The sequence below is a fragment of the Catharus ustulatus genome, chromosome Z, assembly GCF_009819885.2.
Source record: "Catharus ustulatus isolate bCatUst1 chromosome Z, bCatUst1.pri.v2, whole genome shotgun sequence".
NCBI classification, from domain to species: Eukaryota; Metazoa; Chordata; class Aves; order Passeriformes; family Turdidae; genus Catharus; species Catharus ustulatus.
This window is the reverse complement of record NC_046262.2, coordinates 36,552,916-36,577,673: the sequence shown is the minus strand read 5'-3', so window position 1 is coordinate 36,577,673 and position 24,758 is coordinate 36,552,916. Positions and strand designations below refer to the sequence as shown.

General features: G+C 41.3%; 1 protein-coding gene across 4 annotated transcripts in view; it reads right to left on the bottom strand.

Annotated features, from left to right (window-relative positions):
- Positions 1-24,758, bottom strand: part of TLE4 (TLE family member 4, transcriptional corepressor) — a 97,516-nt gene that overhangs the window by 21,725 nt on the left and 51,033 nt on the right. For 3 of the 4 annotated variants that reach the window (XM_033085592.2, XM_033085594.2, XM_033085595.2), the window contains 2 exons: positions 21,563-21,767; positions 20,403-20,419 (listed from right to left, as the gene is read on the bottom strand). In XM_033085592.2, coding sequence (XP_032941483.1) covers positions 20,403-20,419; positions 21,563-21,767 — 222 coding nt within the window. The remainder of the gene's footprint in view (positions 1-20,402; positions 20,420-21,562; positions 21,768-24,758) is intronic. The other variant, XM_033085593.2, reaches the window with a different exon arrangement.

The window sequence follows — 24,758 nt, the reverse complement described above, 5'->3', positions numbered from 1 at the left end:
CACACGTATACAACCCCTAGATTTTCCATGTTCAAGCAGCAATGATCAGGCTTTAAGTGTTGCCTTCTCCAGAGATATTTATGTGGATTCAGTTTTCATGTGACAGGTCCTAACAACTTTCTCCTGGGATTTATATTTCCTATCTATTCTCCATTTTGAACACAAGGATCTAACCCAGTGCTAATGAGCCTCTTTTTTTGCTGCTTTAAAACCACAGAGATCACATCTGAAGACGGTCCCACAAGATACTCAATTTAGCTTCCCTCCATCAGGTATTGTGCCCCAGTATCCTATTTTCAGTTTTGGTTATATCTAACAAATGGCTACATTCATGGCAAAAGCAGCAGTTTCGAGTTTTCGTATTTCTGTTCCTTTCCAATCTATCCATATGTATCAACCCTCCAGGAAAAAATACTTTCATTTTCTTCCCTTCTGCTTGTTTGTCTCTAAAGGATTTTATAGTTGTTTTGCTGCAGAGATGACCTAGGAGATGATAAGAAGACAAAGTAAATTATTGTTTTAACTGATTAATTTGTGAATAGAGCTGATGATCTCTCTCTACATGTTCTGACTAGTTATCTCTCTTATCCCTATTTTTAATCCTATTTGTTCCTGACTTGATCCGCAGAAAAGTGATGGGGAAAAAAAGCAGCCTTCAAAATGCTACCATGATTACAAAAAGCCCCCTAAAATTCAATAGAAACACTCATTCCACATCCTGACTGCTTTTGTCAGCAGAAACACATTCACATTCTCAGGTATTAAGCAAGAGACCAGCAATTTGGTCCTCTCTTCTCCATTGGATTTTTTGTGGCTTCTGAAGACTTGATTTATTTTCTGCCTTTTTAGTACCTTACATAATTTAGGAAGCCACAGCTACTGATAAGTGTCCACTAAAAACAGAATTTCATTATCCAACCAAACCCTTGACTGGGTGGGTGAATAAAACATAACTGAATGCTATTAAATGTTTGCAGATTCCAGGTCATGCTGATTCTGAAACAAAGCATTCTCTCAACCATCCATTAAAAGTATCTTCCATAAAAAAATATTTGATGCTACTATTCTCCTCTCTGCCCAAATATTATCCTAGCCCATTACACCTGCCTCACTTCATCTTCCCTCACTTACTCTTGCTCCCAAGATCCTTGTTCAGGAAATTGTCCCCATTTCCTATTCAGGAAAGCACTTGAGCAGATGCCAGATTTGAGGCACACACTTTGATCTTATGAAAGTCACAAAGCAGAAAAAGAAATCAGAGAAATGTACATATGTGCTGAACTTCAGATGCCTACTGTGCACTACTCTGAATCTGGACTTCAGCCTGCTGCAAAAATAATGGTCCTTAGTTTCACTCTTCAAATCAAGGGCTCTGCTAAGTGGAGTGGATGGAGTGGTGGGAACACAGATTCTGCAGTCAGCCTTAAAGCAGTTACATCAGTATATAATAGCCTATCCTAAGCATAACACCTACTTTTGAAGACTGAAAAAATAAAACACATGGTCCTTTCTGCCAGATTTTTAGATGCATTACAACTCATGAACATCATAGAGCTTTGCCAAGAGAAGCAGCAGTAGCTTTTACTTCTCTGAGCCTTCCATTATTTATATTAGATAGGTCACACTGTTAATGTTTTAAATGTTAAAAGCACAATCAAATACTGACTTCAGGCTAGCTGGAAATGTTTTGATGTTAGCAATGAGTAGCCAATACATTTTTAATTCAGGTTAGAGAAAAGAAAAAGCAAAAATCTCCCTCTTGTACTCTTCCTGCACTCTGCCAAGTAGTTAAATGTGATTAACTTGGCATGTACACACATGACTTCTATTCTATTCAAATTAGTTATTTTAGGTAATTTCTGAAGACTCTTGTCTCTCATTTAAGTATTTCATCATACTATCCATCTTTCCACTTGCTTTTAAGGGAAGACTACAGTAATATCCCTAAAACAGCATTCTGGCAAATGCTCCTGAATTATGTAATTCACTAGGTTCAATGCCACTGTTACAATCATTTTCAAGGAAGACTGATATAACACATTATTATTACAGCTACACAATCCTGAATTTAATTTTCCTTTGCTGAATTACTAACACTCTAATGCTGAAATTGATCTGTTTTAAAAACCTCATGTGAAAGATTTTTTAAATACCATACATGCTCAGGCTCTTTATTTTGAATGGTTTAGAAATGAGATGGTAGAAACAGTGGACTAAAAAAAAGTCTTATGTTCTCTAATCTAGAATTAAGTATGCTAAAGAACACCAAGCATGTTTCCAAGCAATATCTATGGTGTAGGTTTAGATCTGCAAAGACCTGATATTTCATCAAGGCTCCAGGAAATAAATTTTTAAAATTTATTTATAAAACAAAATGAAAGACGTTTATTTCCATGTGGAATGCCTCTAGAGAAGCTGGCAAGTAACAAGTTTATTAAAATGACAAGTTCAAGGTACTTTTCTTGTTGACTGTAAATAATCTCCCTGTGAGCCAATTAAGAGTGTAGAGATCAAAGGCACAAGAAGCACTGTAAAAGCTGGAATTACAGGGTTAAGGGAAAACCTCCACAGGCTCCTTCAATACATGTAATTTCCTCTAGGCACTACTCATTGACTGGGTGAAACAGTCCAGACAAGCATTTTTTTACTTGCTTTGGAGTACAGTGAAAACCAACACCCACACTTTAAAGGACACCTAAATAGGCAGCTTGATCTTATGCACAGTCAGAAATGAATTTAGTTGCAAAGACTGATCCAGGTGAGAAGGCTAAAAGGGAGCTAGGATGAATGCACAGGATGACATAAATGGGCTTCTCTGTTGGGAAGTTATTAAATCTCAAATTACAACAGTTTGTCTGTGCATTTCTTCTCCATAACAGCTTGCCAAGATCATTTCTTTTCAAGGCACTAGTCAGAATAGCCAGCAAAGTGTTTCTTAATGCAAGGCTTGACTACAATGATGATCTCTGCACACATTATCTTCAAATTTGAAGAGTGAGTGGGGCTTTACATTGCATACACAGAGCATTGCCAGCATGTCCTTAGCCAGAAGTTAAGAGGATGAGTTGCAAGTCACACCACTGTTTACTGACCAACATCTGAGCTGCTAGAGTATCCTTGCACTGCTACCTTGCTTACTCTCAGTAATGAGCTAAATCCTGTTTTAAGAAAGAAAAGCTTGAATTTTAAAGTGGGTCTTCACTGTTGTTTCCTGCTAACATGGGGACAGATTCTGAACCTGTTCAGTCTGTCCCCCTTTGTTTCACTGCCTTTCCTTGCCTCTTTTATATTCCAGGGTAAGAGTGCAAGACAAGCATTCATTATTTGTTGTGACGGATAAGACCACCAGAATGCTCACTGTGCACAGCCTTTAGTTCTGACAGCAAATGCAAATTTTCATTTAAAGACACCTAGAGCACCAGATGGAGCCCTTACAGTAAAAAAGCGTTAACAAACTCTTTTACAGTACATACAAGTGCATCCAAAGCAATTGCATCCAGTCCACAGACGGAAATCCTTCCTTCCTGCCTGTATGCTCTCCCCACTGGGTACTTTCACTACTGACAAAAATCACATTCCCACATCCACCTCTAGGGTTGCTCCCCCTCAGCAGCCTTGCAGGAAGTCTGAAAGAGTCCTCTAGCTGTGCAGCAGCCCTTGCTGAGCACATTGCTAACACAGTCAGTGGAGCACAGTGCCCAAAATCCTTATCTGTGGCTGAACAATCTTGCTCCACGCACAGAAAGTGGCAGAGCCTTGCCTGTGTGGCCCTGGGCTGGAGGTAACACAATGAGGAACAGTTCAGACACAGTGCTGGGATGTCTACAGTCACCACTGCTCCATCTAAGATGGGCTAACACTAACCCCAGGGCTACAGCACTGTGCTTTGTGGCATACTTTATATATATGCTCTGTGACAGCTGTGAGCAACAGAATCAAACACAAACTCCCCTTGCCATGACCCTCCCAACAGTGCTGTGGCTTCTGCTGATTCTGCTACATATCACAGAATAAGCTGAGTTGGAAGGCACCCACAAGGATCATCGGGTCCAACTCCTGGCCCTGCACAGCACCATCCTCAAGAGTCACACCGTGTGCCTGAGAGCACTGTCCAAATGGTTCCTGAGCTCTGTCAGGCTGGTGTTGTCACTTTCCTGGGAAACTGTTCCGGAGCCCAACCCACTGGGAGAAGAACCTCTTTCTAACAGCCAACATAAACCTGCCCTGTCACAACTTCAGGCCATTCCCCCAGGTCCTGTCATCACCACAGGGCAGAGATCGGTGCCTGCCCCTCCTGTTCCCCTCACGAGGAAGTTGTAACTGCAGTGAGGTCTGTCCTCAGACTCCTCTTTTCCAGGCTGAACAGACAGAGTGACCTCAGCCACTCCTCATACACATTCCCCTCAAGGTCATTCACTATCCTCACTGGCCTTCTTTAAATGCTCTTTTACAAGTTTAAAGTCTTTCTTATATTGCAGTGCCCAGAACTGTCCCCAGCACTGGAGGTGAGGCTGTCCCAGCTCAGAGCAGAGCAGGACAATCCCCTCCCTTGCCCAGCTGCGATGCTGTGCCTGATGCCCCCCAGGACAGGGTTGGCCCTCCTGGCTCCAGGGCACTGCTGGCTCAGGTTCAGCTTGCTACTGACCAGGACCCCCAGGTCCCTTTCCACAGCACTACTTACCAGCCTCCCATTCCCCAGCCTGTCCCTGGTGCAGAATCCAGCACTTTGCCCTGTTGAACTCCACATGGTTGGTGATTGCCCAGACCCCTGATTTGCCAGGGTCTCTCTGCAGGACCTCCCTCCCCTCGAGGCAGTCCTCCCAGTTTTGCATCTCTGCAGACCTGCTCAGTATCCCTTCCAGTCCTGTATCCAACAACATGGTGTGGAAGGAGCCACAGAAACACAGAAGCAATGTAATCAAGCCTGAAGGAAGGATGAAAATTCAACCATAACCTGTCTTCTACAAAAACATGAAGAGACAGTCAAATGAAACTGGAAGTAGCTCAAGAGGACTGAGTGGTCAAACCAGAAGCATACATGTACAGTAATTTCACGAATACAAGCCACACCATTTTGACTAAGATTTTCCTCCCAAATCGGAAATGCGGCTAATACTCAGAAGCGGCTAATATGTGAATAATTTTCCGACATTTACAACCTCAGAAGTGCCAGCCAGAGTGCCGAGCCGAGCAGTTGCAAAGCCGGCATTTTGCGATTGTTACAAATTGTTACTCTGTTGCGCCGCTGGTGGTTAACACTGTTGTTTTTTGAATTACCCATGGGTAACAGAATTAATCAGGAAATGTGCTATCTGCAAGTTTGTCTTTGAAATTATTTTTTCTCAAATTAACATTATGTATTCAAGATGTGTACAAAGCCAAGCCTGCAGCTGCCTAATAAACTCAAACCTGTACTTCAGAAGGTGTAAGACCTCAAAGACAGCCAGATGTCAGATGAACCTTCCTGTTTTCTGCAGAAATGCAGTGCCAATCACTCCATCATCACTTCTTTTACTATAACCCACCAGGTACAGTGTCTTTTATTGCTTTTTTCTGTGCAGTGTTGGCACTTAAAGCACTACATAAGTATGAAAAACAATCACGGTCTGTGCTTATCTGATTAAAATCCAATATAAATTACATGCAAATAGGTGCAGCCCACTGGTTCATGGCAAGCCGCCAGTAAAAAACTTCTGTGGCTGAAGGATGCGCACCATTAATTTAGGGTTTCATCTATCTGCTGTACATTATTCTTTTATTTTACTGTTTCCTATTACTAAATGTTCTTTCCCATATCCACTCTTATTCCTAACTGGCCAGCTTGGAATTCCAGTTGTGCACTATCAGACACCAGGCAGTGCAAAAAAACGTTGCCCCACAATGCATAATCACTTTGTGACTTGAGTAAGACCAATTCAATCTCAGCCTACATAGTACATCAGTTCTCTCCCTCCTTGCTTCACTCAAAACTACTGTTACCTCAATGCAAATTCATTCCAGAAGCACTTTCCTGTTTCCTGGTCTCAGCTCTCTGAAACAAAGCAAAACTTAGGGCCCTTCTTACAGATCTGCAGGCAAAGCAGATTACCCTGACGAGCTAACTCAGTGTAACTAAGTACAGGGAAAAGTACATTTCACATGAAAACACAAAACTATCCAAGCCTGTCTAAAAAGTAAGGCAATGACGCAGAACATTCACAAGTTAGTTTTTCTGAATTCTTACACATTTTAGGTGATGCAAGTGCTGTTCAAACACGATTATGGAATATATTTGTTTTAATTGGGCTTTAAGTCCCTGCATTTCAAAACATACTCACTTTACCTTCAATCAAGGTTGAAATTTGCTATCACAATACCTTTAGCTCCCTTTAGAATTGTTATGTGTATTTGCCAAAGAGAAAAGCACTGGGGATTCATCATGCACAAACTGATATGCATAGTAACACCACCCCTAGTATGTTTGCCAGAAATAACTTGGTATTTCTACCCTTTGTTTAGATATTTGTATGATTAATAAAAATTCAGGCCTGATCTCACAGTAATTAACATCTGGGCAAAACACTTCTTGCTGATGTCAACAGGGCTATGGTTTGATACAACAAACATCCTGCATGTTACAAAAAACTTTAGCCCTGACAGCAGTAAAAGGCAATTTCTTCCTGATCTCTTCTTTGCTTTCCTTCTTAACGTGATGAAAGCAGGAACAATATGGCAACCATAACAAAGGGGAATAATGAAAACACTCACAGATGATTACCCAAAATATGTCCATAACTACCACAATTACCTGGCTACTGAGGTGTTTGATTTTAGGACAACTTAAAGATCCATGAAGACAGGTGACAAAAAATACCTGCGTATCACAACTTTGGCACCCCAAAACCCAATGACTACCTCAGATACCAGCAGGTGCACATGTTACAGCAGGAGGAATACCTCTGTATGCCTTCAGACAGCAACACTGAACAGCATCTTCTTCATTCACTGCAGTGGTGTTTTCACCCCTCAAACTTTATTTGCCACTTTCCAGCTGATCTGCACAACACCCTAAAGGTGATTGCTACAAAGCCAGAATAACAAACACAAAGCATCTCTCCTGCCAAGTGGCAAGATCTTCCAGATCATACGCTAACTTCCTTCACAACCAGCCAGCAAAACCATATTTGACAACACATTAGATGCACTAAGGGTGCCAAGCAAAAAATACTCAGGCACAAAACTAAAGTGCCGGAGACGGCTGGAGTAAACTTGCAGCTTCTCCAGGGACAAAACTACTTTTTAAGCAAAGATATCCTAATGGGATGCTATTTTTCTGCATCTATTCTCTGCCATCCCTCAAGACAGATTTGAAAAGAAGGACAAACAGAAAGAAAAGTATGAGTCAGAGGTAAAAAGTTTAGTCTCTGGGACCCAGAAACCACAAGAATAGGTATCTCAGACATGTTTTTTAAAATGCTTTCTTTCTGTCTCCTTCTTCTCTTCCTGAAGGACTAAATGTAAAATGAAATTGTCTTACAGAAGGACAGTTGCTTCCCCCCTGTGCTCAATCATTCCAGTCACACTATGTTGTCCAGTAACCTGCATTGATAATTCCTCATGAATAAAATGCCAACATTATCATCCACAGCTATGTTGTTGACATGCGTTTGCTATTTCACTAAAAATACCATTAATTTTCTGGCTTCACAACAGCTGAGCTACTCCCCATTTGAATATACAAAAGAGTATTTTGTTTAAACCAAATTAAAAGCGTTCCAGTAAATGACTTCAATTTTGCTGGCTATACTACTTAGTGTATACTGTTCTATTTAAGCCTCTCTCTTCTCATCTCTAGTCCTTCTACACCCCTGTCCTTCTCTCTGCTTTTTTTTTATCTTCCCTTCCCTTTATATACTTAATCCTTTCATTTCAGGAACTGGATTTGCCCAGCAAGACATCCACAGTCACAGAGAGCTTCAAACACATAGTGCCAAGGAGTTAAGGCAATGGTGAAATTGCCTCTGCTCTGTTTTTATTCACCTGTTTGCCAAAACATATTTAGCAGTAAGGAAAAAAAAGAAAAGGGGAGGAAAAAAGCACATAAATGCTGAATACACCTTCCTTTACCCATCCAGACAAGTGCTGACATTCCCCATTTAAGCTGGAATGAAAACCACCATTTCTGCCAAGCCCTCCTGGCATCTCACCACTTTATTTGTTCCCATTTGTATCTAATGCTTTTGTCAACAGTTCAACAAAAGTCAAAGCAAACAACCCACTACAAACACTGAGGGTAACAGCAACAAGCATGAATCCTTCACAATTATCCAGCCCAGCTGCTCAGTGCCTGTCCAGACTGCTTTCATTTACAACAGTGTCAACAAAAGGCTGAAACCCAATAACTATGTGGGTCAATACTACCACTGTAAAGCCTCCAGAGAAGAAAATGCTGTTCTGCTGCTTAACTGCTTCAGCAAACATGCAGAATAATTCAGTTAGATAGACAAGTGCTTGCCTAATCATTTGTTGTGTGAATTATTCAAGGTTTTCCCTTCAAATTGCTAAACGATGGTTCAAATATTTCCAAGGAATCACCAAGATGTCCTACAGGAGAAAAGGGAACATAAGGCACATTCTGATATAAGAGAAGGCAATGGTAACCTGTGATCTTGAAAAGGATTAGAGGAGCAACGCCTTCTTACACCTTGCTTCTGGTATAAAGAACACACAGCTTTTAACATACAATGTTAGGCACGCATAGATTTACTAGCTACTTGCTCTCTATACAGAATAATTAAGGTTGTATACAATTTTTCTTCCTTTTTTTCATGTGAATTGTGAAAGAGTTCTCTCCAGAGAATATGTAAAGTGTAGATAAAAATAAGCACAGTAGTTAGACAGGTGGATGCAGAGAGGAAAAATGCATTTTTTTTCCCCACATACCTTCCTCCACTGCCCTCCATGTTCATTTGACACAAGCCAAATGCTGACTCACCTTCCTTCAGAGGTTTCGCATAGGCTCATGTTTACATTTTTAAAGAGCAGGACAAGGTAGTCTTACTGCATGGAACCCAGTGCTAAGCATTACATGTTTTGCTTCAATTGCCATTTTAGTACGGGAAACCTCCAGATGTCTGCTTCCCTGATTTTGTTGGCTTTTGTCACAATTGCTCCATTACGTTAACTTATTTTTTTTAAACTTTTAGCAAACTTTAAGAAAATGGGCAAATTAAGTAACAAATGGTGCTTGTTTTGATTTAATCTCTTTACTGTCAAAAACAACCCTGAATATGAACAAATGTTTTTCCTAGGACCAGTTTACATATACATCACAGTGCAGTGTTGGATGGGTATGTATCTTGAGCCAGAATACAATATCAAATACACTTATGAATATTTTATTTTTGACATCTACAGTAACAGTTGCACACGCTGAGTAACTAACATTCCAGAGAGGATTCCTGGCAGTTTTAAGACTTAGAAAAAGAGCAAGAGAAATTCTCTCTCGATGTCAAATTAAAGAACATATTTTTGTTTTTATAATTAGAATCTGCAACATATTTTGTTTGCAAAACATGCGGCTTTGCAGTGATTGCACTGTAGTAGTCTGGTGTTGTGTGTTGTCAACATGAGAGACTTCTATCAAATAAAGTTTTCTTCCTCTTTCTGTCCAAAACAATCATGAAACATTTGTCTACTAAATAGCAGCAGCTCCATCACACTGTGATCACTGTAGCTGTTAGTACGAACTACAGCCCTACACTACTTGGTGGGAAACTGCTGTTAGATTTACTATTAAAAATCACATTATTGCTATTTGCAACACTAAGTTTATTAGTATTAGCAGGACTGCTACAGTAATTAGCAGAATTTGTAAAATTTCGTAAGGTCCACAGAGAGCAAAGACACAAAAGAGGTACAGTACAACAGAAAACACCTGGTATCAAAAGAGCTGCAACTGGTGCAGACTAAATGGGAAAGATGCTAGATACTCTAGAAAAAAGAGGGAAGAGGGATAATATGACAATTTTTGATAGTGTCTCATCTTCCTCATCCAGCAGAACAGGAAAAAGCCATTGGAAAATGGTACCCCCAGCCATTGACACAGCTAAAGGTAATGCTATTACCCAGAAAACCTTCATAAAGCACACCAGAGTCCTACGGGTCTGGTAAATAACTTTACTGCTTTCAAACACCTGCAGTGTGATACAAAGCTTTTAGGCTACCTAGATGGTGAGCACACACTGCTTTTTCTAAGGGCAACAAACTGATCCTGGACAAGACGCCTTTATGCTTAAGGCAGGGCGCCTTTGCTACTCTCATGTCAATTACGCACACTGACATGGCACTCAGAACAATACTGTACTCCAAGGGAATGGCAAAAAAAAAAGGTTTCTCTAACCCCACAAGGTTCACTATAATTGATTTTAAGGAGATTATTTTTAAATTATGCAGACAGAGCTCTTCTCATAAACTGCAGCATAGGACAGCAAGACTCATTACAAAATAGTAGTTGGAGGTCATGACACAAAACTCTTCTCAAGGCAGGGAAGAAAAGCAAAACATTAATTTCTCCCAGGACTAAAATAAATTACAGTTTGATATTTTTAAAGAAATGGAGAGCTGAGACAGAAGTATAGCATCAACAGATATGGCTTCCACAAATATATAAGCACACAGACTATGAGCCAGATACAATGATTTTCTAATGCCTGGTATTGGAAGATCACAAGGCAAAGCCCTCTGTTATTTAGGTCAGCACTGGCTTTTCAACTCAATGCAACTAGTGATTTCTATACAGTCTGTCCACTTTGTTAAAATAACAAAAAGAGCAAAGGACTCAGAAATACGCTGCCATGGCTGAAGAGTTTTATGTTGTCTGTGGTCTGTGCCAAACAAAATCCACATACAACTGCAGAAAATCTTTCTGAGGGTCGCTGTAATTGGGAAACTCTTCTCCAGGCCTTTTTTCCATATTTCTGCACTGCACTACTGCAGAACATGCCAGTCTGACAAAGCAGGACCCAGCCAGCAAAACCAGTGTTATTGTTTATTTTGATTTGTCAAGATTAATATAGCAAAGAAAATACTGTATGCCCTCTTTCAAACAATATAGTGGCTTGAAATTTGCCAGCTTCTCTGTACGGGGGATCTATGATAGACAGCTCAACTAGCTAATGGAAAAAGGAACAACCCATGTTAAATCTTTTCCTTCTCCCATCCCCCTGCCCCACTTACTCATATGTATGCATTAAGAACACTCCCACAGCTACATTCACTGCCTCTTGAGTGGCAGAAAAACAGGTGCAGCTGTGCCTGTTAATATTCGTATGCAAACAAGCAGCACTGGACTGGCTGCTATGCCTCACTTAAAAGCTCCTCAGTACTTTGATAAGTTTGCAGATCAAAAAGAAGTGATATGGAGTAATCTGCTGTCCTTTTAATGCAATTAGCAGATTAAAGTGGCATTTCACTTCCAATACTTCATTAAAACACTGATTGCATCCAGCATATGCTGATGATACAACATTCACAGCGTTCCCCCTACAGTCCTTCCTGAGACTTGGTGGAGAGTTGGGGTAAGCCCTGAGGTGGCAGCCAGCAGTCAGAGACGGCAGCCAGCACAGCTTCTGGAGCCAGACATGAAACCTCCACCCTGGAGCACCACAGCAGGGGTGAGGGGGGAAGAAGGCAAGGGAAGAGAACACCCGGTGCCTTCCAGGGAATTGACAGGAAGTCAGCAACCCCTGAGCTAATGGAGTCCATAATTCCTTCAGGAGGCAACAGAAAACATCATCCTCAGGATTTGCATCTCTTAAGCACGGTTGTGGCTGGGCCTCTTGCTGGGTCAGCTGTCACATTGCCGACTTTTGCTACTCTTCTCCATTTTATGATTTGTGTGAGACTTTCTACCCCTCAAGTTCTATTTCTTCTACGGTCTTGTGAGAATGAACATGTGAGTGGAGAAGTCCAGTAAAAATGCCGTGTGGACACAAGAGCTTATTTCCATTTTCCTCTTAGATTGTTTTTTCATGTAAGACCAACAAGCCAAACTATATGTCAGCTTAGGAAATTATTTTTAAAATTTCTTCCCCCCATGCACCCAAAAGCAAGTTAACAGCATCCCAGGAAAAGTGACATCAAGCTGAATTCCTTCAATCCCTTCATTGTGGGAAGCACTGCTGGGGAAGGACCTGGTTTCACCCCCTCTGCCAGAAGCTTGGGGCATCCCTGGGGTACCTCGAGCTCTGGCCCTGTTGCTACCATCCAGCACAGCTCCACTGGTGCCAAGGAAAGAACAAACTAAAAAAAAATTAATTCGCAGATGTTCATGCATTTCACACAGAGGGTGCCCTGTGGTCCGTTGCCAGGGCAACAGGAGACCACCAGCGAGCGCTTTATTGGCTTTATGAAGTGCGTCTCGGGGGCTATAGTCCGAGAAATGCTGCATGATAATCTTCAGGCTTTTCAGAAGCCTTGTTTTCTGTTTATCCACATTTAACCCTCTGAGTGTTATTAAGAGCACCACTGTCTGGCATGACAAGGAACATGGAGACAGGATGTGAGGAGACAAACACTTTGTCTCTGTTTCCAGCCTAGAGACCCTGGAAAGCACATCCTCAGCACCTGCTCCCACCTGCCCTGCACTGAAGTTTTCACTCACAGGTTGCAGGTAAGCTGGTAGGTAAGCTGTTGTAGGGCAGACCTCAGCACAACCATGTCTGGGGACGAAACTGACATCAGAAAGTGCAAATGCAATTAAACTATCACACAGACTAACAGACAAGTGATAGCAAGCACGTTTTCTCAGTAACTTCAAAAGAAGACTAAAAAGAATCAAGAGCATCCCACCAACTTTCCAGACACATAATGTGAAAAACCACACTTGTATTTGGAACCCCAATACATGACACCAGCAAATCACCCATGGCAAAACATTTACCAAAACTTATAAATTCACACAGAGAACTTTCCTTCCTCTCTCCACTCCAATATCAGTGGCTCACGAGCCATGGCAAGGCTGCAGACGGGGGGCAGGAGGGAACAGGGGTTAAAATCACAAATGACACAACACCCCAAGCAGCAGCAGCCGCTGCTGTCATCAAGCGCTAATCCAGCAGGAGAAGAGAGGGAGAAAGCCAGGGTGGCAGAAGGGATCAGTAGAAGAAACTGCTTGCATTCAGACTTGCAGGAGAAAGAGCATGCAGAGACAATCATTTCCTGGGAAAAGCTAAAGCCTAACGAGAATTTACTCTGCCTCCTTTATTCAGACAACCAACCCCTTTGTGGCAGGGTCTTCCTGACTGACAGGAACCCAGGGCTCTTTAATAGGATTTCCATATTACTTCCAACACCTGCCTATAAGTTATTTGTTTACATTGAAGAAGGCGAGATTCTCAAATCAGGCATCTGCTTCTGGTTCAGGCATATTTTAGGAAAGCATGCAGAAAGAAGCTTTGTTGCTATGGAGACATTTTTATTTTCTTCCCTTAGTTGGATGAAAAACATTAGCATTTCCAATTTTTTGTTCTTCAAAAGGCCAAATGTCACTTTAGAAAAGACAAAACTTTTCAAACTGCTATGCAGAATAGGCTAATTGAGTTTTAGATATTTAATTAATTATTCAACTCAATTAGAGCTGTACCAAGGAGAGGCAGGAAACAGTGCAACTTTCCTACAAACTTCCCTCAATGGCCAATTCCTGCTGGTTGGTCTAATTGCCTCTTCCCTCAAAGCACATCTAAACTTTGTAACTTCATGTTTTTGTAATTCATGTAATTCAATGTTGCACTCAACAATCTTGCATAACAACTTGCGTATTAGTCAGACTACCATTTCTCTAAACTTGTTCTAATAATCTTGGACCAGGAATGTGCTCCTTTCCCAGTGCTAAAAAAGAGACAAGAAGAGCAACACAAAAACAAATATACTACTAACATTCAGGGACTTCACCCATATGACAGAAACTTCCAATGTATGTCATACATGTCACTGAATCCAGAAGGTGCACTCCTTCCCTCCCTTTAGCAGATAATCTGTATGCCCAAGGAATCCACTGATTAATGTAAAAATAAGGGATGTTTCAAGTTTCTTTGGACCTAAGGGTTTTAAAGATAAAATCAAAATGTTACACGTTAAAAAAAAAAAAAAAGTTATTACAAAAAGGAAAAAAAAAATCACCCCAGCACCAACAGAAATCTGTAAGTCAAAAACCTAGTCTGCGTCACACTTTTGACAAAAACTGGTATGCGTTAATTTTCTCCCATTACATTGACAAACATCTATGTAACTTGACCTGAAAATGTGTTCTTCATTCCAAGTCATCCACCATGAGTAAACCAGTGCAAGACATGGATTCCAGCATCTAAAGTATGATTTTAATTGCATGCTTACAATGAGGAGAACTTGAAGAGATAGAATAAACAAATTAATTTCCTCCCTTCACTTCTTTTCCCCCAGCTATTATATTGTCAAAGCTTTCGCACTGGAGACCTTTCCACCCACCTCCTCATTCCAGCGAACTTCCTCTTCCTACTCTGTGATGTGAAATCATAATCCTGTGTTATCAACATCACAGTCTGTTGCCATGGAAATAATTAGACATGACTGCTCAGGTTAGAAATTACAGCCCATGTATGTATTTGCCTTCTGGGTGAAGAGAGCATCTGGAGAGAGAATATTTGAGTTACCCTAAATCACCAAGTGGCAACATAAAAGTTTGACAGTGGGATGCACTATGGGAATTCGACCAAATGTGGGCACACCACTGAGTAAGAATCAACCTGTGTAAAGTGCAAAAAGATTTAAGATAAGAGTACAGTGTGCCATTAATAGACAGAAGTGGGTACAAAGCTATTGGGTAAAAGAGGTGAAGGCATCAAAACTGGCAGAAGCAGCTATTTCTTTGATATCAGAGTATATGCTGTTACTTTCATATGAACATGAGTGCTCTACACTAAATTAAACTTCCCAGATGACCTCCTGAAAAAGACTACAGATGTGATACCACATGAATGAAAGAAATTTAAAACTCAGTTGGGGTGGGGGGAAGAAAAGAAGAAAAAAACACAGCAGGGAGATACACACCTGAGGTTTAGTTTCATGTTCTGGAAGTCTTTTCAAAAACCACGGGCTTGAATGGCATACTACAAGTTTAGCCATGACAAGGTTATTAAGAAAAAAAAGCAGCGCAAAAAAATCAGCTCCATAAGATAGACTGACAGGACCTTGCTAATTAATATTTGTTCTGCTTCAGCAGACAGTTACTGGACGAGACTGCAACAAACAAGCATGTCTCACCCAATCACATCATTAATCCACTCACGTTCACCACCTGAGGACCAGCTATGCCCCACAGATATTTATTCATCTGTTCCACAAACAAACAATTACAACACATTTTCTGGAATTAGGGCACCTGTTACATTCGGCACAGCTTACACACCCAGAGGCAGGTATCAATTAATACTGAAAAAATTACTGTATCAAAAGCAGAAGTTACTCATTATTTTTTGGTAATGCTACCCCCAAAACACCCACGAACATCAAAAACACAACTCTTGCAAAGCAGTGTGGTTCAAATCTACTCTGTTTAAAACTACCACTTTGTCATAACAGAAAGCAAAATACATGCAATGCTTCATTCCTGAATAGCAATAGGTACAAACAGAATCTATGATGTGAGTCTGAAATGTGAGCCTGTAAAGCGTTTTTTAGCTGAATGGTGACTAACTGGCCAAATAACAAAATGATCAGGAAATAAATCTTGCAAATTTCCTAAAGTTTGTAACAGCTAACCACATTTTTTGGCTTGTTTAATGCACACTGAATGTAGAAACATTTGGCAGGACACTCACACGTCTAGAGGAAGTCCCATTTAGGAGAAACCTGACAATTAGGACAAAGTCCACAGAATACACAACAGCAGCTTATGTGGTGTTCCTCTATCAGCAGAAGAACAAACTCAGTAGCATAATTATGTTTTACAAAATCTACAGATGACATTTGGTAATATCCAGAAGTCTTATATTGTATGTTGGGGCATTTTTATTTTAAAGTACCTTGTACTTTCCAGAAGTGCATTCACACAACTCCTCCAAGAATCCGGTTACTCGCTGGATTCAGGTGTAAGCAGCCTACTCTTAGTTACAACTAAATGAAAAGAGGTATAAACACTTAACAGCTTGAGAAGCACTGGAGCATCTGCTACCACAAATGTAAATGGATGTGGGAATCACATCCATCCGTTTTTCCTGTATTGCCTACATGTGTAATTATTAGCTTTCACAAAGATTAAGGCAAAAGTAATTTTATTTCTAAATTCGCCTCAATTTGCCCTGACAGACTTTTCCCAATTCACCAGCATGCTGGCCAGAAATCCACCCCAAAGCTGTATTGGATGCATTATTTCAGATCTTTTCTTCTAAAATTCTTTTCTTCCCCCTAGAGGAATCTCAAACTGGCTGTTTTACTCCTGTCACAAGACTGTTATTTTCAATTATTGGCACTTTTTGCTGCTAAAACACATAAAAATGAATAGGCATAGTCTCTGCCCCAAATAATTTAAAAATCAGATGAAAAAACCCCAATAACCAATAAACAACCCAAAGAAACAAACCAACCAGCCCCAAAAGAAAGACAATGCAAAACAGGTATATAATGAACAAGAGATCTTCAGAAGTGATAAAAAGTTACACGTGTTGGATCCTATGCATGAATTCATACGTTTCAGAAAACTCTGAGTTTCTTGAACAATCTGCTCCATGACATCCAGGCTACCTCTGACAGGTCCACAGCCCATCCAGCATCTGGGAACTCCTTCACTCCATTTGTTGCACTGAGAGTTACAGGAAGAGTGTGCTAGCACACCACCACTTTCTGTCAGGTGGAGCTTTTTTACACAGCTTTTTCCTTTGTTTTTTTCCATTCCATTTTTTTTCCATTGCTTCTCCAAAGGGAATGCCTTTGAAAAGGAACTTTGTTAGGCACCAGAGGAACTTTTGCCACATTTGTCCCAGAGATGATAGCAGGACTGGAAAGAAGGACATGCCTCCCGCACCAGGAGTTCTCACAGGATGTGGAAAAACATGAGTGCAACTAGCAAAGAAGAATCAACTTAAATTAATAATCCTTCTTTTTTCCCCCCCTCTTTTAAAAAAAGGAAGTTTTACATCTTTGGAAAGAAGACACACAAAGTCCTCTGTGAAAAGCTGTTCAGTTAACTGCAGAGCTTTTTGTCTTTCTGTCTAAACACATTATATTCCCCCAGAGCCCTTAAGCCAGGGCTGCACTTTGAGCACAGCCCTGGCACATGCCAGCCTTCCCTTCCTTTTGTCTGCTCCATAGCCTTGCCACTGCACAAAGAGCACTCCCATGACCCAGTTTACTGCCTTCAGAATTTTCCCACACTTCAAACTTTGCAAAGAATTTGGAGGACTGGATCCAAGAAGAAATCAAAGAGCTCCCAAAGCTGCCCTTCTCCACAGAGCTTGCTGTGACAATGCTGATCTATTATTTAGGAACAACTTCTGGACAACCTCATGCTATCTGAAAGTGACTACTCAGTTTCAGCAGTGAACTACTCACTCCAGGGAGGTGAGGCTGGTGAGGATCAGGCTTAACACGTCACATTTTGTAGAGTGAGCCAAACTGCCTTTTCCTTGGCCTGAACTAACAGGAGAGTCAGGACCAGTACAGCTAGAGAAGCAAGTTTCAGTAAGAAAACTGCCCAGCAAATCCAAAGCACTGTAAGTAGTGGCAAGAAATGGGTCATTTCAGCCAAATTCCTTTCTTTGTGGAAATGGGTACTCTACCTTTGTTATCTGAATTGCACACTAAAGCGTAAATTTACACTTCATGAGCTATTTTAAAATCCACCCTGCTTAATAATCTATATCAGCAAGAAAACACTTTAAAAGGTCTCTCACAATTAAACCCAGGCACAACCTTATATAAATCAAAATTTTGCTACCATATCAAAACGTTACACTGGGGCTGTATAACATTGCCCATATCTTCATTACATGCTACACTAATTACTACCAGCAGATTCAGAATTTTCTGCACATTAGAGGCTTTTAGAGGAGCTATAAAAAATTTCAGGCATCATTAATTTAAATTTGTATTGAAATTTCCTTTTGACAGATGGCCAAAAATTACTTACTATTTAGAGTACCAGAGCCTGCCTGTTTGCACATTGGAAGAGGAAAGGGAAAAATTAAAAGGAAGAAGGAAATTTATGTCACATTCATTACCTGTTAAATGTTAAGAAGCATTATCCTGCATGAATAAATTATTTCATACAAGCACACAGACTCCAGCTGGTTCTGGCTGACAAAAATTGTCTCAAGTCACACAGCAGACAATCATAAAAAGCCTCTCTTAACCGGGAACCACTTAAGGGAGGAGGGATCGATTGAACAAGCGACTAACTGCTACTCTGGGCATCACTAAAAACATTTAAGGAAATTAGCAAACTATTTCACCTTGCAAGTCTGGCAGTAAGCCCCATAATGCTGACACACAAGCCAATTCACAACCTGAGCACTGTGCAAAACAAACATCTACTTATTTCAAAGTAAACTGCAAAAAGTAGATGTCCTTCTTTCCTTCTGGAAGCTGTATGAGTAACAGCACTTCTGAATCCCAGACAAAACCAGGCTTTTCAGTACAAATGCTCCCCCTAAAATCCAGGCCAGCATAACCACCCCAACACCTCACAAATGTTACAGAACCATGACTAGTATATATTGTTTAGAAACAGTGAATAGCATATGTATGCAGTTTTCCTCAGTCACTTTCTTGAAGGAAATCATCATGGTTCCAACTGCAGAGGTAAGCAGCCTCACTCAAGAAACCATGTAGATTTGTGCTCTCACAGTTAGGTATCTGCCCCACTTGCATTTATTAGTTTGAGTGCAGGAAAAAGGAAAATGGACTAAACTGATCTGCTCACAGCGAAGAGTGGGTGTTCTAGGGAAATCGTCATTAATGTGTGCTCCCACCTGGTCGCATAAAGCAGTAATAGCACTTCCAGCCCTCACGACAAAGAGGCTGAAGTGAAATCCAACATGCTGTTGTCTTATGTCAGCAGATAGACAGCTTCAGTGCCTTTGCTGCTTATGGTGAAAACTGACAGTTCCTGTCAGCTCCTGGTTATTACGCAGAGCCACGTGTGTAACAGCAAAACTGACAGCTATTGGCTCAGTTGTGCTTGGCTGGGACATGTCAGGAGTGCTGGTGGCAGAATGGGTGTGCTGGGATAGGCTGTGGGACACATTCCCACCTGCAGTGCAAAAGAATCAAGGTGTCAGCCCTTGATGGAAAGGTCTCTGGTGGGAGCAAAGCATGTGCCCAGAACCACGCTTCTCCCAACACCAACAAGGCCACGCTAGTACTATCTGCCTGACAAGATCCTGGTAATCTTGTCTAACACACACTAGACTCATGCTGTGAACATCTCCTCCATCACCTGCCCAAACCCAAGATTGTATTTCCTAAAAAAAGCAGGACTAGAAACTTGACAAACTGTTTCTACGGGCTCAGTAAGGTTGGTATAGGTCTTGCCATTTCTAAGAGAAGTGTATCTTTGTTTTCTATACTCAGCAGCACCTAATAAGGTTTGATCTTATGTTTCTGAAAACCGTGCAAAGTAGGAGAGCAGACCCATCAAGGAAGAGGACAGGGCTAATGTGCAGATGGACACATCTCTCCATCTGCAGCATTAAAACTCCAGGGGTCCCTGAGATATTCTGGTGGCTATCAGTATGGAAAAGCATTAAATGTCACTGAATCATACTTGTATCTATTACTGAATATTCAAAACTATACAAGTTGCAAGGTATGTTATTACATCTACTCATGAACACTACCTTACATGGGATTAAGGTGTGCTGCAGAGCCACTCAGAATCTGAAAATTAATTTTTGGAAAAGGAATGTAGAATCCTCAGTGCAAGCTTCAGTGTCATATTTATTACGGTAGAGGGAAGGGCAGCCCACTCCTCTCCAGCTACAGGGCAGTAGGCAGCACCCCACATCTTCCCTGTAAGTGACAGAGCTCTCGTTCCTCAACTGCATTACAAGAAAATACCAGAACTACAATTTACAGCCTCCAAAGGACTTAAGACCACTGGTTTACTCTTTCTGTCTCAAAAGCTTGGACACAGACCCTGGGTAGACCTTTCTTTCCATCCAAGAACAGCCTCAGTGCTGTTCCAGTAAACTCACTGGTCAGCATGTTGCTTGCAATCCTAGCTGTCCCACTACCAGCCACTGCCTAAATGTGACACACAGGCTATGCAGGGTGCTGCCTATCAACATGAGTATCACAAACATTTTGTGACTTTTTCCACCACTCTGTGCCACACTTTAGAAAAATGCAGCTGTCGAGTTACCCTTTATACCTATGAAATGGAATCCTACCTTGATGGAGTCTCTGTCTGCATGCAGAGCAGCCCCCATGTGTAAGGAGCGGGGAGATAGGGTGGCAGGGGATGGGTATGTGGGGGAAGAGAGAAAGAGAAAAGTACTAGTTAGTTTACATAAAATTATACATTTATCATACTCCAAAGAAAGAATTCTGATGTCTGTTAAATAATAAATTGCACAGATGTTAACTTCTCTGTACAGTTAATTATTAATGCTGTACAGTCAGATTTATAAAACTGGATTTCTAGCATTTGAACACAATTGCTGGCTACTGCTAGACAATAAACACTAAAGTAATTTCACGATTACAAGCCGCATGTCCGGGTGTCAGCAATGTTTAGGTCCTCGTCAATATATAAGCCACACCTGATTATAAACTGCACTTTCGTTGGCAGTGAACTTTCACAAAGTTGCCAATTAGTAACAGAATTGCGGGATCACCAGGTGCTGACCTTGGAAACATGATTTCCAAGCGAAAAAAGATACAGACAATAGCTGTGGCAGCATATCCTGCAGGTTTTATTAACAAGTAGAAAAAGCTACAAACAATAGTGTGGTCATTTTACAAGCATTTCCAACGAATCCGCATTGCCTTTAAATAGCCACTCAGCTGGGCAGCCGCACAGCCATGTGGGCAGGCAGGGAGCCAGGCAGCCATGTGGGTGGGTGGGGAGCCGGGCAGCCGTGGGGCAGGAGGGGGGGCCGGGAAGCCGCGTGGATGGGCAGGGAATCACGCAGGCAGGGAGCTGGGTGGCCGGAGAATCGGGTAGCCATGCGGGCAGGCGGGCGGGGGTGGAGCCGCGCAGCCACACAAGACTGAAAACACCAAAAAAATACAGAGAACTATCACGGGTTCGGATCGGTGGCGCCGCCCCGCCACCAGGGCCACACGGGCTCTGGCTCGGCGTTGCTGCGGGCTCTCATTTCCGGGTTGGAAAATTTCTGAACATCGTTCATATATAAGCCGCTCTGGAGTACAACCCACACTTACAGGTACGGACCAAAACTTTAGTCAAAATGGTGTGGCTTATAATCGTGAAATTACTGTAACTAGGAAACTTCTGAAAATTCCTCCCCCCTTTTGCTTACTTGAAACAGGAGAACTTAAAAAAAAAAAGAGAAATGAAGGTACATGCTCCTCTGGCACAGCCTACCTCTTTGGTGATCATTATCATGGTGCTTCTTCTCATCTTTAATTGGGAGGTGGGACTGGCCCCCCAGTGCACTGGAGAGTGCCAGGAGACCAGCACTGCTGCCAATGGGTGGGATGGCTGGAGGTTGCAAGCCCGAGGGATGCGGAGTAAGCGGCACAGGAAGACCATGTCCATGTGACAAGTGCTGGGCCTGGAGTTGTTGCTGCTGTGAAAAACAAAACACAGCTATTGAATTTGTTCAGGGAGTTGGGGATTGTCTGACTGATCACCTATATCAACCGTGATTGATCAGATCAATCAATGCATCTGATCGATCCAGGATATCAATGCTCACAATCATCCTGGTGCCTTAAAAACGTTCAGATGTTTGAACGCAACACATCTGGTAAAACTCAGACTGAACTGGAAAACAGTAACAACAAAAACTTAAAAATAAAAAAAAGCAGATTAATGTTACCATTTTGGTGATTTTTTTTTTGACAGAGGTATTATTATTTTTTCTTTTTAGTAGAAATGCACCACGTACACATCTAATCAAAACATATGTAACTGTAAAAGCAGTTATATGATGGAAAAAAAAGCTGAAAATTGAGAAAATTAGTGTTAAACAGTTCTCCCAGCGCTATTGCACAGCATGCAGTGAAAGTTAATTTGAAAGAGAAAACCTGAATTAACAATCCAGAAAAGGAAACTGGTTGCAGTCACCGTTTTAAGCCCTTTAAGTGTCCTCAGCGGTACTTGAGCAAATTACTAAAGAAAATCTAATGTAGCAAGGCTTGGGTCCTCCCGTAGGCTTGCTCAATAATGCTGAAATAATTGGGCACTCTGTGTACGTTTAGTGATGCTCGAATGAAAAGCTAGAGGCCTGCCCTTGTACTCTTCTCTAGCTGCTGACTCTGTGTTGTGACAGGTTTATTTGAGTGGGACTGTGATGCATGCACCAGTAACTGCACTGACAAGACTTTAAAGTCATTTTTACCAGTACACTGGCAACACATAGAGAAAGCCCTTGAGAGGTTTGAATTGGAGTGCTTGACCTCAACCAGGGCTGCATCAAGCTCTGTGCTATACTAACCACTGTGGGGTAGATAGACTGTTGCTATTTGTTGGTAAGGCAGGGGAAAAAAGCCCTGAAAAAAATCAAACAACAGAAAACAAACATGTGAAAAAGTTTAGTTAAATATATCCCAAGAGAGATCTGTTCAGGTCTCAGGCTTACACATTAACCATCCAACTAATTTCTGTTCATAGATTAACCAGATTACCCCTGAAATTTTCTTTTCATTTTCAAGCTGCTATTGTTCAGGGTAAGTCAAATCCTAAATCCTCTAGGATTGTTCTCTCCCACCTGCATGTCTGTACACTGGACTTTAGAAGAAATAAAAACGTAACCTGCCTTGCATAAAAACATTCCACTTCAAACTTCTAAGACTTGAGACCTTACTTGCATAAGGGTGAGCTGAAAGGAAAAGGCAGTCACAGCACACTAGATAATAACCCTCGCAGTACGCTGCGCACATACCTCCATTAACACTCCACTATGAAAGTACAGATCCTTCTCTTCTACTTGGAAATAAACTTCCTGCAGTGGAATCAGACTGGCAGTGGCATGCACACATCATCTAACCCAGATCAGTTCCAGGGCTCCTATGGCCGGCAGTATGCTTCATTCTTCAGAATATTAAATTAATGAAACAAAGCAAGAGAAAAGAGTGCATTGTCTAGCTTCAGGGTTTGAACAGGGCTGCCTTACAACAATCTGGCATGCCTCACTTGGAGAGGGAGGAGAAGAGTGAGCAAAAGAAAAGGGATGAACAAAATAATCTGTGTTCTGCTACCTGATTTTGAACAAGGAATTTCCTATTCCTATTTGAGAATGTGCTACAAACCACTGCATGAAAATCTTGGCCTGAATCTGCCAGTGGCTTAAAGTAAAGACTTTGTGAAGAGCCTGAGAATATCAACAGTGAGCTTTCCCCTTGTTAACCACGACACTGTCAACTGCAGAGGAGCACTCATTACCACTACTGTACAATCCATACTGCCTACTGACCTACCCAATTTGCATAATATGACCTCCTCTATTGATATAGGATGGTTTCCAAAGAGCTGGAAGAAAACCACACTGTGAATGTAATACCGTTTTTGACTGCTCTTTGTTGGGAATCTCTACACAGAGCTCAGCAAGACAACAGCACAGACTGAAGCTTGGATGTAGTGAATATCATTAATGACTCTCAGATGTAATATGGTCCTTAAGAGTAGTAGCCTTGCAGCTTGAGATCACCCAGAATAGCTGGGCTGCCCCAGTCCCTCTTGGCCAAGATTTGATGTGTTTTCACTGCAATTTGAATTGCAGGGAGCTCTGAAAATTACTGCAGAGAGTGGAGAATTAAAAAAACAAATCCAGAGCCTTCCTGCCACAGATGGTTTTTTGGAAGAAACAAAGCTCTTCCATTAAAAGTAATGGGAACCTGAAATCTAGTTTAAGCTAACATCCAAAATTCCAGCATAGCCCCACATGCCTGTGCCACACAAGAATAATATTGTTACATGCTGTTAGATGGGGTGGGAGTAAAATTTCAGTAACAGGAGGATCGTGGACTAGGACTGCATTGGTATGGGAAAGACTGTGACTTCCTCCACTACAATAAGCAATGCTGAACATCAAAAATGAGGCACTGGTCCAAAACCAGAAAGGAAATAAATTTAAGGGAAAACTGGGTAGGCTTTTGCTCTCAAAAGATAGGAGCAGGAAAGGAAATAAAAGTATATAATCACATAATTAGTGCTGTTTGCCAGTAGGTTTAGTCAAGAAGGGAAAGACTAAATGACATCTCTGACTGCCATTTCCAAACTTTTCAAAACTATTACAATGACAGCTTGACCTTGTTTTTCCATTGCTTAAGGACATCACTGGTGAGTATCAGGTGGCCTACAAGCAGGTATTTCTTTAAAAGGAAAGTTATATAAGAATGGGCAATTCTTTACCCCACTAGGCAATCACATTAGTGTTACCAAGTGGTAAAAAAAAAGGGGATCTCCTCTAATCACCAAAACACCAAAGTTATGGAGGAGCAAGACAACTGATAGCTACTCTCCACACAAAGAAATATTCCACTATGGAAGAAAGTTCACACTTATTTCCTCCTGTAGTGTGAATTTAGATCATAAAATCTGACACAATTTAAAAACT